General features: G+C 38.4%; 1 protein-coding gene across 1 annotated transcript in view; it reads right to left on the minus strand.

The window, feature by feature from the left end:
• Positions 1-8,518: 8,518 nt before the first annotated feature.
• LOC119420642 (seizure protein 6 homolog) overlaps positions 8,519-18,672 on the minus strand; it is a 199,489-nt gene continuing 189,335 nt past the window's right edge. Inside the window, exons 10-16 of the mRNA XM_037688061.1 lie at positions 15,565-15,761; positions 14,691-14,885; positions 9,438-9,629; positions 9,159-9,353; positions 8,982-9,020; positions 8,787-8,895; positions 8,519-8,678 (exon numbers count right to left, since the gene is read on the minus strand). Coding sequence (XP_037543989.1) covers positions 8,519-8,678; positions 8,787-8,895; positions 8,982-9,020; positions 9,159-9,353; positions 9,438-9,629; positions 14,691-14,885; positions 15,565-15,761 — 1,087 coding nt within the window. The remainder of the gene's footprint in view (positions 8,679-8,786; positions 8,896-8,981; positions 9,021-9,158; positions 9,354-9,437; positions 9,630-14,690; positions 14,886-15,564; positions 15,762-18,672) is intronic.

Genomic DNA, 18,672 nt, shown 5'->3' on the forward strand with positions numbered 1-18,672 from the left:
GTAGCTTTTCTTGTTATATTGTATGTTATTGTATTGTATTGTATTGTATTGTATTGTTTTGTAATGTGTTGTATTGTATTGCATTGTATTGCATTGTACTACATTGTATTGCATTGTATTGTACTGTGTTGTATTGTATGGTAGCTTTTCTTGTTATGTTGTATGTTGTTGTATTTTATTGTGTTGTATTTTACTGTGTTGAATTGTGTTGTACTCTATTGTATTGTAATGTGTTGTATTGCATTGTATGGTATTGTATTGTGTTGTACTGTGTTGCACTGTGTTGTATTGTATGGTAGCGTTTCTTGTTATTTGTGTGTTATTGTATTGTATTGTATTGTATTGTATTGTGTTGTATTGTACTGTGTTGTATTGTACTGTGTTGTATTGTATGGTATCTTTTCTTGTTTTTATTGTATGTTGTTGTATTTTATTTTATTGTATTCTACTGTGTTGTATTGTGTTGTACTGTACTGTGTTTTATTGTGTTTTATTGCACTGTGTTGTATTTTATTGCATTGTATTGTATTGTACTGTGTTTTTCTGTGTTGTATTGTATGGTAGCTTTTCTTGTTATGTTGTATCTTATTTTATTGTATTCTGTTGAAATGTGTCCTAATATAATTTTATTGTATACCATCAAATCACTCTCTATTATCCAATATTGTATAAAATTGTCTTTGATTGTAACTTTTTGTAATGTATGGTAACTTCTCCAACTACATCATGTCCTAATGTAATATTTCCTGTCACTTTGTGTCCTTTCATAATTAAATTGTACCTTCTCTTATTGGATTGGATAATGCCATGTTGCATTGCATCTTACTGGAATGTGTGGTGATATATTGTATCATAGCCTATTGCATTGTTTAATGTCATAATATATCATAATGCTTTGTATTACATCTTAATGTCTGTACTGTATCCTACTGAACGGTATCTTATTTTGTCAGATCATTTTGCATCATAATGGTTTTCATTGGGGCAGCACGGTGGCGCAACTGGTAGAGCTGCTGCCTCTCAGCGAGCAGGTCCCTGGTTCAAACCCCGGTCCAGGGGCCTTCTGGGTGGAGTTTGCATGTTCTCTCCGTGCATGCGTGGGTTTTCTCCGGGTACTCCGGTTTCCTCCCACAGACCAAAAACATGCATGTTAGGCTGATTGGTAACTCTAAATTGTCCCTAGGTGTGAGTGAGAGAGTGAATGGTTGTTTGTCTCGTTTGTCTCTATGTGGCCCTGTGATGGACTTGCGACCTGTCCAGGGTGTACCCCGCCCCTCGCACAGTGACTGCTGGACATGGGCACCAGCGACCCCCGTGACCCAAAATGGAATAAACGGGTAAAGAAAATGGATGGATGGATGGATGGATGGTTTTCATTGTATTTAATCATATTGTATCATATTGTGAGGTCACAAAAGTGAGCCTCAAGATAAATTTGAGATGCCCCTCCACAAATTTAAAACAATGTTAAAACTGTGTAACATACTTAATGCATTTTCATGCTGTTAGAGTAAAAAGATGTGCCACAGTGTGTAATGATGACCTACCAGTGTGGAAACTGACCATGACCAGTTCAAGTTATTTTTACCTGACGTCATCAAATTGCATTACAACTTTCAATAATAACAATATTAATAATAATAATAATAATAATAATAAAAAAAAAAGCTATTTGAGGTAAAAACATGCACATAGTCACCGTACTCTCTCGCACAATTGAAAATTTCTAAACTGCGGTTGTTAAAATAAAATTGTGAAACAATGATGACCTTTGTTTTTTTTCCCATTGGTTTTTTTCATTATACAGTTGAATATGTTTAATCTCGGACAGCTTGTGTCGAGCTACTCTGTCAGTGGTAAACAAATAAATTACAAAACATGGCTAATATACGAGTGGATTCCCAGTCGAGGTCCCCTTCTCACACTGCACAAGAAATTTGCATTTTAATGGCCCGAGCTGCTCCATGTACCCTACATCAGAGTGAAAGCTCAGCTGAAATCATGGGTGACTGCTTCTGAACGATCCACTGAGATGAAAACAGCTCCCACATAAACACGGGCACAAAAACAAAAACCCTGACATGGGGATAAAACCCTGTGGCTGGATACACCTCATATAAAACATATCACTTTATTAGACATAATTCACCCCAACGCTCATTAAAAGCAGAGGACAGTACATTTGGACAGGGCAGAAAAAAACTGTGGATTATATTTAGTGAATCCATTCATAGTTCATATCATCTGGAACTGTTCAATCATCTGCTGATTTCACAACTCATCTTTTGCAAAGCAGCTTAAAATGTAATAATGAATAAACCTTGAAGAGCTTGACGAAAGATGCTGGGTGCCAAAACATCAGGACGGGAAACGATAAGTAAAAAGTAGCCATCAGACTATTAATAAACAGCCACTCCTCTTGTCAAATTGGAGACAAACTCATCTTTGTGTGGTTACAATTTGGCCTTTCTTTTAGAGATGTTCCGATCAATGGCCACCAATCGTGATCGGCCAATTTCAATCTGTTAAAGATCATGTTACTGATAGCAGGTACATTTTTTTCAGTTGTCCTTTTGGCTGAATAGTTGCTTCATTGTCAAGTTTATAAATACAAAGTATATATATATATATATATATATATATATATATATATATATATACACACACACACACAGTGCCATGAGAAAGTATTCGGCCCCCTTGAACTTTTCAACCTTTTGCCACATTTCAGGCTTTAAACATAAAGATATAAAATTTAAATTTTTTGTGAAGAATCAACAACAAGTGGGACACAATCGTGACGTGGAATAAAATTTATTGGATGTGTCAAACTTTTTGAACAAATAAAAAACTGAAAAGTGGGGCGTGCAATATTATTCGGCCCCCTTGCATTAATACTTTGTAGCGCCGCCTTTTTCTGCAGTTCCAGCTGCAAGTCTCTTGGGGTATGTCTCTATCAGTGTTGAACATGGAGAGACTGAAATTCTTGACCATTCTGCAAAACAGCTCGAGCTCAGTGAGGTTGGATGGAGAGCGTTTGTGAACAGCAGTCTTCAGCTCTTTCCACAGATTCTCGATTGGATTCAGGTCTGGACTTTGACTTGGCCATTCCAACACATGGATATGTTTATTTGTGAACTATTCCATTGTAGATGTGTCTTTATGTTTTGGATCATTGTCTTGTTGGAAGATAAATCTCCGTCCCAGTCTCAGGTCTCTTGAAGACTCAAACAGGTTTTCTTCCAGAATGGTCCTGTATTTGGCCCCATCCATCTTCCCATCAATTCTGACCATCTTCCCTGTCCCTGCTGATGAAAAGCAGGCCCAAACCATGATGCTGCCACCACCATGTTTGACAGTGGGGATGGTGTGTTCAGGGTGATGAGCTGTGTTGCTTTTATGCCAAACATATAATTTTGCATTGTGGCCAAACAGTTTGATTTTGGTTTCATGTGACCAGAGCACCTTCTTCCACATGTTTGGTGTGTCTCCCAGGTGCTTGTGTCAAACTTTAAACAACTCTTTTATGGATATCTTTGAGAAATGGCTTTCTTCTTGCCACTCTTCCATAAAGGCCAGATTTGTGCAGTGTACAACTGATTATTGTCCTATGGACAGACTCTCCCACCTCAGCTGTAGATCTCTGCAGTTCATCCAGAGTGATCATGGGCCTCTTGGCTGCATCTCTGATCAGTCTTCTCCTTGTTTGAGATGAAAGTTTAGAGGGTCGGCCGGGTCTTGGTAGATTTGCAGTGGTCTGATACTCCTTCCACTTCAATATGATTGCTTGCACAGTGCTCCTTGGGATGTTTAAATCTTGGGAAATCTTTTTGTGTCCAAATCCAACTTTAAACTTCTCCACAACAGTATCTCGGACCTACCTGGTGTGTTCCTTGGTCTTCATGATGCTCTCTGCGCTTTGAACAGAACCCTGAGACTATCACAGAGCAGGTGCATTTATACAGAGACTTGATTACACACACATGTGGATTCTATTTATCATCATCAGTCATTTGGGACAACATTGGATCATTCATAGATCCTCACTGAACTTCTGGAGTGAGTTTGCTGCACTGAAAGTAAAGGGTCCGATTAATATTGCACGCCCCACTTTTCAGTTTTTTATTTGTTAAAAAAGTTTGACACATCCAATACATTTCATTCCACTTCACAATTGTGTCCCACTTGTTGTTGATTCTTCACAAAAAATAAAAAATTTATATCTTTATGTTTGAAGCCTGAAATGTGACAAAAGTTTGAAAAGTTAAAGGGGGCCGAATACTTTCACAAGGCACTGTATTCTAGTGTTCTAGAATTGAGCTGCTCAAGGTGGCTGCATGCTGGAGCAGCTCTGTTACTTTCATTCTGAGATTTTACTTTTGGAAACTTTAATTCCTCTTTTTCTGGATGTAAATCACATTTTTTGGATGATTGTTTCCTCTGGTATCTGATGCTGAGCAGCTGGAAAGATTTTTACTGAAACTTTTTTAGTTTTGGACATTTGTCATGATACATAACCATGGCAACAAGGCAATTTTCTACACCCAACATCAGCTGATTAACATCTCAAAAGCTCAAATAATATCTCGACTACAGCCCCAAATCTCAAATGAGTTGAAAAGGATGCTCTGTGGACACATTCTCATCTACCTGCCAGCTGTGCTCGAGTGCCTGACCACTGAGATCCTGGAGCAAGCAGGAAACATGAGTCATGACAGCGGAAGGACCGTCCTTCTGCACCTACAGTTGGCTGTCCGCAGCGACGAGGAGCTCAGCAGACTGCTGGGAGGAGTGGTCATGGCTCTGGGAGGAGTTCTGCCCTACATTTGGGTGGTCCTACAGCCCGGGGGAACCGAGAGGCCAGCCAAGTCTGGGTGGATGTATCGGACGGCATCTGCAGCCAGTTTTTTTAGGATCCACTGTGGGATGGACCTTTACAAGAGATCCTTCCTGCCTACAGTCATCAGTATCTATAACATCTCTTAATGAAATGAGGATAACGAGTTACTACAACAAATAATTTCCCTCTGGGATTAATAAAGTATTTTGAATTTGAATATATATATATATATATATATATATATATATATATATATAGATATATATATATATATATATATATATATATATATATATATATAGTCTTGAAAATGTAAATTAAACATGTTTTTGTCCAAATTAAGGTGTTTTTATGGTTCCTATTGTCCAGATCACGCAGCAAAGCACTCATCTTAACTAAATCCAAAGCTTTACAACCAATCCATGTGATCGGTATTCGTGATCGGCGGCAAAAAATAACCTGTTTGGGACATCCGCACTAGTTCTCTCAGTTCTAAATTGTCTCCCAACTGGAACTATTATATTCAGCATTTTTGGATAATGTGGTTTCCTCTCAGTCTTTCAATATAAGGGGTAAATTCTCAATTTTTAGAAGTTTAATTGAAGGCAAGACTTTATTTTGATCATCAATAATCACTAAAAGAAGCTGTATTGCTTTCAAGTGTCATTGCTGGATTATCATTAGTTTGACTGAGAATCTAAACTTGTTCACACTTTCAGTATTTTAGGCATTGCTTGTTTGATGTCTCTCAATAAATGTTGTTTTGAGGTATTTATCAGACACAATTTAGATAAAATAGGTATATTACAGACTATGTATTTCCAGACTTTTGTTGAATTGAAAAGTGAGGAAGAGCTGAAGTGCTACATGTTACAATTCTGCCATCTAGTGGATAAAATCCGCATGTACATGTTAAACCAAGATTCCATGAGTAGAAAAGGAGCAGAAACATACACACTTCAATTATAAATTACTGAATCAAGAACCTAAAATAACAGTTAGTGTCTTAGATGTTTCTGTCATTAATAAATCAGTGACAACGGTTAAAACAACAGTTTATTTTATTATATTATTCAGGGAATGAGAGGGATTGGATTTCCTGGGTGGGGTTGCAGCAGCTGTGATGCTGAAAGCAAACAGTGTCAGAAATAAAAAAAAAAAAATAAAAAAAAAGCACAAAGGAGATGAGTCCTGGCTACAAACGTAACACCAGCAGATGCACCGCAGCTTCACAAATTGTTTTCGTAACACACCGAGCTGACATTTACCTCTTAAAACCTGTACCAGTGTGTCAAAGTACGGTAAGTGTTGTACCATAAATTAATCCATTAGATGTTATTTTATTTGCATCTTGGACTGTAACAGTATAATCTGAGGCAAATGTATGGTTTAATACTCAGTAAGAACAGTTATATTCAAAACCAACGTGCTCCAAGTAATAAATCCTTCTCGGGGATTTGGAGTCACCCTTTGATAAATATCTTGAAAAGACAATAAACGAAGGAAGAAAAGCTGAACTGAAGATGCAGTGCTACGGAAAGCCGAGAAATATCGAAACTGATGGTTGAATTGGTTTTACAAACAACTTCACATGTGATTTTCTCAGGTTTATCATCAGTCATGAGGCACTCTTATTAGACAGGCAGTTTATTTACAAGTAGCTCACACACACACACTCTCTCACACACACTAAAAGAAGACAAAGAAATAACGGCAAAGTTTACAAAGACTGTTTGATGGGGGATTTAATCAATGGATGTCGGCAATCAGTGAATCCTTCTCAAATAAAAACTTGCAGTACTTTCTAAATATTACTTGCTTAGGCCATCAAAAGTACTCAAAAAACATACAGTCACCAATGGTCATCAACAACTTTCTGTATAAAAATATCACCATGGTGTTACATAGATTCACAGATATGACTCTGCAAAAAAAAAAAAAGAGGACATAACACTTATTTACATGAATACAAACAAACGGGGGGATGAAACTGAATTCAAACTGGAAAAGGAAAAAAGAAAAGAGTCGGAGATAAACATGAGCAGTGCAGAGAGGGTCCCACAAGGCAAAGCTTGAACAGTTCCTGCTTTAAGGTCTTTAAATGGACACCTCTTTATCTTTATCGTTTGTCCTGTAGAGACCAGACAGACAATTATTACAAATACACATGTTAAATACCAGAGGGTGGAACAGTTATGATAAAGGAATAAGTTATGTATCACTCAACTTCAACACAATACAATAAAAACAGCAGCTCAAATAATACTGTTGTGTTGATTTAAAACACATACAAAAAACAGTTTACAGAACTTGAAAATTAAAAATACATTTTCTTATATTGTTAGTTTAATTCAACAATGATAATGTAAAATAAACAGTGAAGCGTTTGATGATGACACATTTTAGGCATTGCAGCTTTTATATAAGTTTTGATCATCCAGATAAGGAGGTGCAGCTTACGCAACATTTACAGCTATTTATTTTAAGGGGCATAGCAATTCTAGCATTTATGGCAATTTATTTGTGTTGCTCAAACTATTGCGGCATTTACGATTATTCATTTTAGGAGGTTTGTCCAGAAATTCACACGTCTGACCCGCGGTTTGTCTCTGTGGAGAGAAGCTGCCAGCCATCGGTGAGGTACAGTTATTTAAAACCAACATAATAAAAGAAGACATTTAGCATGGCTGTCGCTTAAATAAACTTTAACTATAAAGATAAATTCTGGACCTAATGTTGAGAAAAACGTTATTTGGGTGGACCTTGCTGAGTTTTAATTAAAGATTATTGCACATTATCACTAGTTACAACAAACACACTCACATACGTATAAATAATTCTATTAGATTCACAAAAACAAATCATGACAACTGTCAAGAGAAATATGAATAAACACTAAAACAATTTAGTTTAAATGTGGTTTTTTTTTTCAAATTTTAATCAATTTTCTGGATGGGTTAAGATGACTGAAAGAATACCGTCCTTAACTTTTTTATAATTTGAATTTTAATGTACGAGTTAGAGCACTGTGTAAAAGTTTTAGGCAGCTAATAAAAGGGCTGTGAACTTAAAAAGATTAATCATTAATCACTAAACAATGCATAGGAAATTAACAACAACAAAAAAAAGATTAGTTTGCTGTCAAGAAAAATGGCCAATTGCAAAACAACAACAACAACAACAACAACAACAACAACAACAAACAAAACCATAAACAACAAAAAAGCTTTGTTGAACAATAAACAGTGAGTCTGATGTGCTCTCAAATTCAACAATTAAAAGACAACAACTCACCTTTTAGTTGTTTTGCAGTAAAGCCAAATACTGAGAGGGTTTAGTATCTATTACGAGTCTGCCACTGCTAAAGAACCAAAAAAAAAAAAAAACAATAATAAAGAGAAAACCCATGTGGAAACATTTATTAACCTAAAAAACGAGGTTAGATGTAGAACACATGGAAGGAAAAGTGGAATGGAAACAACATGTCCACTGTTTCACTCCCAGATGAAGCATGAACAATCCAGTTTGTATATGACCTCTGACCTCAGAGGAGGATGAAAGAAAATGTCCTTTTTGCTCCTGCTGCTGATGAGCGTGGCCATGGAGGATGAGGAGAATGGCGCCCTCTGCTGGTGCAACATGAGATGACGCGGGAGATGACAGCCAGATGGGAGAGGATCACGACAGCACACTGGTGTCCTGTGACTCAACATCTTGCATGCTCATGACATCTGTACTTACTCCGCTCTCATAGACGGGGTTGTCAAACGCCGACTCTTCTGTCATGTTGTCGTACGGGGGCGAGGACGTCGGCATGCGGATAGACTTTCCTTGAAGTCTGAGCAAAGAGGGAAGAGAACCATAGAACGTCCCGTAAAAAAAAAAAAAAAAAAAAAAAAAGCTTTTGATCACAAATGAAACAGATTAATGTTTAGTCGGCTCTTACTTTGCAAAGTAGACGTAAATCCCCAAAACAACCACCAGGATTATGGCGGTTGGAATAAAAACTGCAAGAGTGATATTGGTTCCCTCCATGCTGTAATCCATATTAAGAACTGAAGGAGTGGGAAAACACACAAAACATTATTTGTGTGCAATTTTCAACAAACAAAGAAACAACATAAACGGCTACACGGCTCACCATCAAGCCTGCGCTCATTCACATACTGCGCTGAGGATGCTGCAAACAAACAATTGAATATTGGTCAAAGACAGAAGCAGGAGAACAGCTGCAAAGTCAATGTCACACAGGAAAGTTCTGGTGGATTTTCTATGTCCAGGCACTGATGCTGTTCTCTTCCAACAGTCATTGTTTCACCTTTGCAGGCAGGAGGGGTGCTGTTCCACTGCGACGGGTGTCCAGGGACACAGTAGATGGTGGCCCCTCCCTGCAGCTCGTAGCCCGTGTGGCAGGAGAACGTTAACGTCTCTCCCGCTTGGTAAAAGGCCTTTTCAGAGCTCTGCGTGCTGGTGGAGGCTGCGCCGGGGTTTCGGCACGGCTCGTACTTTTCAGCTGAGCAGCACAGGAGAGAAAACAGAAGTCTATGTTGGCTCAGCGAGGACGTGAGGTGGGTTAAATATCCTGTACGTAACTTACGGACACACTTGGGCAGCCTGTCGCTCCATTTGGGCGTGGCGGTGTCTCGGTTGTAGCAGGTGAGGATACTGGAGCCAGAGAGGACGTAGCCTTTGTTGCAGACGAACTGGACTGTTGACCCAGCGGAGAAGCGGCTGCCTGTGATTACTTTGCGACTGTGCTCCACGTTTCCAGGATCTCGACATGTCAGAACTTGTGGGATGAAACAAGAACAAAAAAATATATCGTTTTACAGCTTGATGGTGGTAGAAGCAGAGGAACAGAAAAGTGCCATGGTATTTATAATAAGTTGCATGCATCAGCGTCAGTGAATGTTATGAATGGACCAGTTTAATCAGTTTTGTGATGTGTTCCCATATTATTATAGTGTGAGGGTTAATATTTGTTCTGCTGGGACTTTATCAGTCTAACAGTTTATTTATGAATGATGCACCAGCTGAAGCAGGAACATGACCTTCCTCACTTTTAATGTCCCGCTGGTTCTCCTTTGAATGGCAATTAGGCGGAAATAAAATGTTGTTCTGTATTTTATTCATATATTTTAGTTCTTTAGATGCTTGAATTTGTGCATTATTAATGTCAGACTCACAACTGTGTCAACAATTCTATGTTAATTTACTTTTCATTCAAGTCCAGAATTGAATTCAAAATCTTACTTTTAACCTCTAAAGCAATCAACAACCTAGGTCCATCTTATATTACAGATCTTATTGTTCCATATTTTCCTAACAGAGCATTTCACTCTCAGATTGCAGGTTTACTCGTGGTTCCTAGAGTTTATAAAATCACAATGGGAGGAAGATGGGAGGAAGACAGTTATCAGGCTCTTCTCTTGTGGAACCAATTTCCAGTTTCTGTCTGTGAGTCTGACGCATTGTCCAGTTTTAAGACTGGGATTAAGTCTTTCCTTTTTGATAAATCCTATAGTTAGGGCTGGCTTGTTGTGCTGCTATAGGCTTAGACTACTGGAGGATACATTTACCTAATTTCCTTAAATTAATTGTTACAATGAATAGTTTTCATTTGATACTATTTCTATCTTAACATGTGATTCTGGACCTGCCATTGTGTATCTGTTCCTTCTTCCTGTTCCTCTCAAACCCAGCCAGTCGAAGCAGATGGCCGCTTGTCTTGAGCCTGGTTCTGCTAAAGGTTTTTTCCTCATGAGGGAGTTTTTTCTTTCCACTGTCGCCTTCATGCTTGCTCAAGATGAGAGTTCTGTGATGGAGTTAAACTCAAAGCAGTCTGTCCCTCAGATAAATACAGTTAAATTATTATTTGTATATACTGTTTATACAGACTGCTTGTCTGCTTTGTGATGGATGTGTTTGTCTTTTTTTTTACTCGATGATTTGTTTGATGGGCAGCACGGTGACGCAACTGGTAGAACTGCTGCCTCTCAGTGAGTAGGTCTCCGGTACAAATCCTGGTCTGGGGGGCCTTTCTGGGTGGAGTTTGCATGTTCTCTTCGTGCATGCGTGGGTTTTCTCCGGGCACTCCGGTTTCCTCCCACAGACCAAAAACATGCATGTTAGGCTGATTGGTAAATCTAAATTGTCCCTAGGTGTGAGTGAGAGAGGGAATGGTTGTTTGTCTCTATGTCTCCCTGTGATGGACTGGAGACCTGTCTAGGGTGTACCCCGCCCCCCGTACAATGATTGCCGGACATGTGCACCGGTGACCCCAGTGACCCAAAATAGAAGAAGCGGGTAAAAATAATAGATGGATGGTGTGTAATTTGGTTATTTTCGTGATTATCACTTAGTGAGTTTCTGTTTCTTGTATCTACCCTGGTTAGTTTAGACTCTTATCTTTTTGTGTTTCTGTATTAGATCAATCCTTATTTCAGTGGATCATGACTATTCTGCCCTCAGTGAGCTCTCAGTGTTTTTCCAGTCCTGCCTGCCTCTCTCACCTGTCTGCTATCACTAATCAGTTTCAGGTGTTTCCACTTTCCTCTCTCTCTCTCTATATATATATATATAGCCAGTTTTTGTCACCGCCTCACTGCAGGTCATTGCTTTGCTTTCCCATCTGTCTCAGTCCTCCTCTCGTCTTACCCTGTGTTCTTTAAGATGTAAGTTGTTGCTTCCACGCCAACTTTTAATTTTTTGTTTGTTTGTTTAATAAATACATTTTTACTTGAACCTCCTTTGCTCCTCGTGCTTGCCTGCATCTGGGTCCAAACGTACGCCAACTGTGACAGTTCCACAGTGAATCAGGCATGATGACACCCAAACCGTTTTTATTTTTTTTTTATTATTATTATTATAAACATGAGCAAATTATTTTAGGGCATGGTAAATGTCATCTGTCAAGTCAAACGTCTGTGTGAGAACATAAAAGTGGTTAGAAACAAATAAGAGAATTTATTTTAAAAAGGAATGTAGCTTATATAAAGTCTATAAAACAAACAGCTTGGTGCTGCACATCTGGGCATAAAGGAATGTTAAATTATTGCCAGTTATTACCAAATTGTGTGTAGAAACTGTTAAAAATGAAACATGTGTTTGATACATGGAGAATTTTATTTTATTTTTTCTCTGATGCCTAATGTCTTAAGGTGTTATTTTCTATTGAAGTTCACGAATATTCACCACAAAACTGAGGTGGATGAAAAATAAATGGTGGTAAGATAAAAAAAAGGATAAAATCTTTAGTAGCACTTGAAGAACCTGTTTTCTTTATGAAAATCTATTTTGGATTGAAGCTTTGAGATTCTGAAGGGACGTGTGATCTTAACAGCAATAGTTGCTTATTTATAGTTAGTCAGTTATGCACAGTTAGGGCAACTCTTTTATTCATAACCTATTATAAATAGATCAAAAAAAAATTATAAACTCTTAATGCTCCACACACAGTGGTGCTTGAAAGTTTGAAACATCAGATTTTCATAAAAGTTCTAAAAGTAGATAAAGAGAACCCAGTTAAACAAATGAGACAAAAATATTGTACTTTGTCATTTATTTATTGCAGAAAATGATCCAGTATTACATATTTGTGAGCGGTGAAAGTATGTGAACCTTTTCTTTCAGTACCTGGCCATTCCAAAACATGAACTTTATTCTTCTTGAACCATTCTTTGGTAGAACATCTTGTGTGTTTAAGGTCATTGTTGCTGCATGACCCACATTCTCTTCAGATTCAGTTCATGACAGATGTTCTGACATTTTCCTTTTATAATTCTCTGATATAATTCAAAATTCATTGTTCATCAATGATTTCAAGCCGTCCTGGCCCAGATGCAGCAAAATAGCCCCAAATCATGATATACCACCACCATATTTCACAGATGGGATCAGGTTCTTATGCAGGAATGCAGAGTTTTCTTTTCTCCAAACAGAACACTTTTCATTTTAACCAGAAAGTTCTATTTTGGTCTCATCTGTCCACAAAATGTTCTTCCAGCAATCTTCTGGTTTGTCCACGTGATCTTTAGCAAACTGCAGATGAGCAGCAATGTTCTTTGTTTTTGCAACCCTGACATGCACACCATTGTTGTTCAGTGTTCTCCTGATGGTGGACTCATGAACATCAACATCAGTCAATGTGAGAGAGGCCTTCAGGTGCTTAGAAGTTACTCTGGGGTCCTTTGTGACCTCGCTGACTATTATACACCTTGTTCTTGGAGTGATCTTTGTTGGTCCACCACTCCTGGGGAGGGTAACAATGGTCTTCAGTTTCCTCCATTTGTACACAATCTCTGACTGTGGATTGATGGAGTCCAAACTCTTTACAGATAGTTTTGTAACTTTTCAGCCTGATGAGCATCAACAACTCTTTTTCTGAGCTCCTCAGAAATCTCCTTTATTCCTGTCATGATCCACTTCCACAAACATGTTGTGAAAAGCAGACTTCTTCTTCTTCTGTGAAGTTTAACGGCAGCGTACATACCTCAAGGTGTATTACCGCCATCTAAAGGTACTAGTACTTATAACTACTTAGATTCTCTTACATAAACCCATTGCCCTCAGGAAATACCGTACATAAAGTATTTGCGACCATATTTACTGGATCCCCATTCCAATATGCTCTTCAAACATATAGGACTTGTTACTTCATTTGTCATTTTGTCCAGTAGATGTTTCCTTTCAGCTGGATTTATAAAACAGTCCAAAATAACATGGTTCACAGTTTCTATACTCTGGCAAAAGTCACAATGTCCTCTATTATGTTTCCCTATAATAAACAAAGTACTGTTCAGATTTGTATGACCTATTCTAAATCTTGCTAATATAGATTCCTCCCTCCTATTTCCTCCATAATACCTGGAACTGTAGACTGTATTCTGTATTGCATATAGTTGTCTTCCCCTTGTTTCATGTTCCCACTTCTGTTCCCATAACTGATTAATATGTTTCCATACACTACTTTTACCTTCTGTTTTGCATAATTGGATATTTATGTCTACATTGTCTCTATTAATAGTATGTTTAGCAATCTGATCAGCCTTTTCATTTCCCGGAATCCCTGTATGTGCAGGTACCCACATAAACACAATACTTCTTCCTTCCTTAACCAGCTGAGAATGAGAAAGCTTAGTTCTGATTAATAAATCCCGTCTTGATTTTGAAGTTCCTGATCTAATGCACGACAAGTTAGACACAGAATCACTACAAATAATTTGAAGAGCAGACGTTGATAGATCCTGTTCTTTAAATCAAACAGGGTGCCCACTCACACCTGATTATCATCCCATTGATTGAAAACACCTGACCCTAATTTCACCTTCAAATTAACCGCTAATCCTAGAGGTTCACATACTTTTACTACTCACAAATGTGTAATATTGGATCATTTTCCTCAATAAATAAATGAGCAAGTATAATATTTTTGTCTCATGTGTTTAACTGGGTTCTCTTTATCTACTTTTAGGACTTGTGTGAAAATCTGATGATGTATTAGGTCATATTTATGCAGAAATATAGAAAATTATAAAGAGTTCACAAACTTTGAAGCACACTGTGTGTTCTCTTCTCATTAGCCATGGATCAGTTTGTAATCTACAACTCAACTTGACCAGTGAGTTTGATCAGGGATTTGCGCTGAATTGTTGCATCTTCTGCAGATAATTTAAATGCTATACCATCTTACATGCTGACAGTCATGCCTCTTAGTTTTTGCCCCATTTTTTTAATGCACACTGGTACATGTGCACTTCTGACTGACCGCTAACATCAAAACCTTGAATCCATCCTAAACCTGAAATGCCACACAGCTTAAGTCACTCAACTTTAGTTGACTTCTTCTCACCTTCATCACACTTTGGAACATCACCGCTCCAACTGAGATCCCACTGGCACATGAGGATCTCGGAGCCCACCAGCGTGAACCCAGGGTAGCACTGGTATGTGACGACGGTGCCGTGGATCAGGTCGGGGTGGGACGTGCTCTTCCATCCGTTGGGGATCTCCGGTAGTTCTGGGCAAGTGTCATTTCTTGGCACCTCTGTTGGCAATCAAGTCAATGAGTTATGGTGTCATTTAAAAAACAACAATTTTAAATGAAAATTCAAGATACAGGAGCAAAATAAATGAAACTGTAATTTTTGGAGGATGCATAATGGAAGAAGTGTGTTTAAGAGCCTCGAGGAAAGCCAGGCGTCTGTATGCAACAACCTCTGCAGGGAATCAATGTGAATGCACAATTGTGTGTATTTATTTGTTTTTTTGTGCTCTAAACAGCCACGGTTAGAGAGAAAAATGTAAATAGAGGCTTGTGATGTGTGCTGGAAGGAGCTCAGCATGTGGTTTGGCACCCGTCAATCTGGGCCTCCCTCAGTGCTGCATACATGGCCAGCAGCAAGAAAACAGCTGATGTCAATGTGTATCTTATTACTGTGCTCCTTTGTTTGCTGTTACCTAATTCTGTTTCACCTCAGGTAAGTCAAAAAATAAAAATAAAATACATGACAGATGCACAGTATGAGAAATGAAGGAAGAGGCAAAGAGGCATAAGAAGAACAGCTCTGTTCTGCAGATAACATTCAGTATTCTTGTTTCTTTGTGTTGTTTTAATAAATGATTGATTTTACTTGTTCGTTTAATAAATAAATAAAGTTATTGATGTGCGCTACACAGAGAAAAATCTATTAGAGTTTATAAAAAGAACAGAACAGCTGTCTTACCGAAGAAATGAACCACAAATCCATTGTTGTAACCGTAAATGTTGGTGGCAGGATCAGACTGGAACTGGATGGTCACGTCAGCCATTGAGGTGTAGAGCTTGAAGTGGGGCCGTGTGCCGCTGTACTGACCCAGGATGTTGGCCGTCAGGTCGTCGCCGTCGTAGAACGTCAGCTGGTCATTCTTACCCAGATTGAGCCTGAAACAAAAGGTGTTCAGTAAGTAAACACATATGTAATGCCGTTAAGGTGAATTTATAGAGTATTTTGCAGAGAACCCTCAAATATGAAGAACATTTTGTATAATTTGAAAAACTGAAGCGTTCACACTGTTGTTTTTCATTTCATTTTTTATTTTGCAGTCTAACTCCTTTTGCAGACCTTGCCGTTCGTTTATCAAAATGCACATCTCCCATTGCTGATGAGTGCTATGGCTTTTGGTTGTTGTAACTTTCACACCTGGAATGCACTGAGATCTCTTCAGTCATCCTGCAAAAATATTATCTTCAAAATCTTCTTCAGGATACTTGTTCTATTTTTGTCTTTTCAGGTTTAGCTACCCTTCTGCTCGGACTTGGAAAAAATCTGACCCATTTTTTCCGAGTCCGACCCGACCCAAGAGTTACCGATGACCCTCATGACCCAACATGGAAGAAGCAGGTAAAAGATAATGGATGGATGGATAGTTCTGATTGCAACAACAGCTAGCCCTAACACATCTATCAATTCAAATTTTCAAAATAAAATTGTTTTTTTTATGACAAAAGCCACATTGGAAGTGGGTCTGCTCTGACAACCCAAAATTAGCTCATAGACCTACATTTAAAGCAGATTTTGTCAGCTTAAAACAAGACCAGTATTGAAAATTTTATTGAGGTTCAAGCAAATCCTATATTTTAAACCACGCAATGCCAACAGTTTTGCATGACACGGTTATTTTGGTAGAAACATTGCATTATTTTTGCTGATGGTGCTCCAGGCTGTACCTCTGTGCTAGAGCTAATTGCTGCTGTAACTGCTAATGTTGTGAAAAATAAAAGTATGCAAATAACACTGTCATTTAGAACTGACTGTAAAACAGCGTAAGCATGAACCAAGATCAGATTTTTAAGAGTGTTGTTTTAATACAATCCACATTGATGTTGGTCCCACTCAAACTAGCTGTTAGCTTGTAAGACTTTTCTGAATTTAACATTATTCCTCCAAACTGACATTGTAGAGGCAAGGAGACATCTATAACAGATACGATTTTAACTGTTCATACTATTTTCATAGAACCTCATTTTAAAATGGGTAATGTCTTCCTGTTTGTGGATGCTGATGATATAAGACAATGTCAGCAGTAATTTTATTTCTTTTTATATTGGATAGAAGCAATGTGAAGTAAACACTAAATAATTCATAGCCTCTGAGTTCCAATTTATTTCATGAATATGTACAAATGTGCATATTTTGACATAAGATCATATGGAAAAAAACAGAAGAATGAATTGATGTCACAATACATTTAAGACAAAGGGCCCAAAGCACTCAATTGAAAATTAGGTAAATCTAGTAAGGGACATAAAGGTATGTATAAGACGACATCTACATGAATAATTCTTGTTTAGAGTATACTTTAATAAAAAAATGGAACCCTTTCCAGCTTAAATCATTAACTTGAGAATACATTAACCTTTTTCCACACACAGTATGTTTTTGCTCACTTTATAAAACGACAGTCAAGTCTGGCATTTACCCACACGCAGGGGATGGAAAATGGAAAATAATATTAATAATAAAAGCTACAGATATTGTAATTTTCCTCCAAATAAATTGTGGAAAACCTGCTATGAAATACATTTAACCTAATGCTGGAGGCCAGAACAGGACTGTTGATAGACTGCACATCATTTGCACTGTAATAATGGGTTACCAAAGGGTGCATTACGTTCAAGACCTACTCTTCTACTTGGATGGTTCCAGTTTAATTCAAAATTTGGACCTCTACCAGATGCCTGGGAGTCGGAGGGTTCTGAGCAGTATCTTAGCTGCACCTTGGACTGCATTCTTCTGTACAGAGATTTCTGAGGTTTTTCCTGGGATCTACTAGAGCCATTTTTACAGTTTGGGTGTCACAGTACCAAGTGCTCCGATGACTACTGATATTATGGACACTGACTCCACAACATCTGTATTTCCTCTTTCAGCCCTTGGTATCTCTCAAGCTTCTTGTGCTCCTACTTTCTGATGTTACTGTTACTTGGGATTGCTACGTCTAACACTGCTTTCTTCATTTGCTTTCCAACAATGTCTTGTTGGTCAATGGTCAGCCAGCACCTGTTTGTCAGACTGGATATGGAAGTTCCACAGTATCTTAACCCTTCCATTCTCCACCCTCCTTTGTAGAGTCTCCCACTTTGACTGTGGGACCTCCAGTCCAAAGTCAGCACAGATGTTCCTGTATATTTTCCAGCCACTTGGTTATAGCAATCCATGTATACTTTGCCTGCCTGGATCTTACACCCTGCTATTATGTGCTGGACTGTCTCTGGGGCGTCTTTGCACAGCCTGCAACTTGGGACTTGTCTGGTATGGTAAACTTCAGCCTCTATTGCTTTTGGTCTGAGGGCCTGTTTTTGTGCTGCCATGATTAGTGCCTCTGCGCTGGCCTTCAGTCCAGTCCATCCATCTTTTCATGATGGCTCTTTTTGTGCTGCCTTTTCCACACTGAGTTTCTGCTGTTGCCCAAGACATTCACTCATCAGTTTATCATTGGGGGCTTTCCTCCTAATGTAATATAGAATCTTAGTTGTTTCATTCTGTATATCGCCTTGGAAGCTCACTAACCCTCTGTCACCTTCCTTTCTCTTAGTGAATAGTCTCAGGATGCTGGACATGCATTGTGAGGCACTTTTGAGTCTTGATATCAGTGGCTTTTGCCAGGCTGTATCAGGAGGGTATCTGATGACAAGGACTGCATATGTGTTGATGGCTCAGACTTTGTTCTTGCCATTCAGTTGGCTCTTCAGGACCTGCCTTATGCTCTGTAGGTACTTGGTTGTGGCTGACTTTCTTGCAGTCTCATCTTCATTCTTCATTGCCATTGGCCTGTGGGAATGCAATATATAC

The sequence above is a fragment of the Nematolebias whitei genome, chromosome 14 (assembly GCF_014905685.2).
Source record: "Nematolebias whitei isolate Nwh7 chromosome 14, NemWhi1, whole genome shotgun sequence".
Lineage (NCBI taxonomy): Eukaryota > Metazoa > Chordata > Actinopteri > Cyprinodontiformes > Rivulidae > Nematolebias > Nematolebias whitei.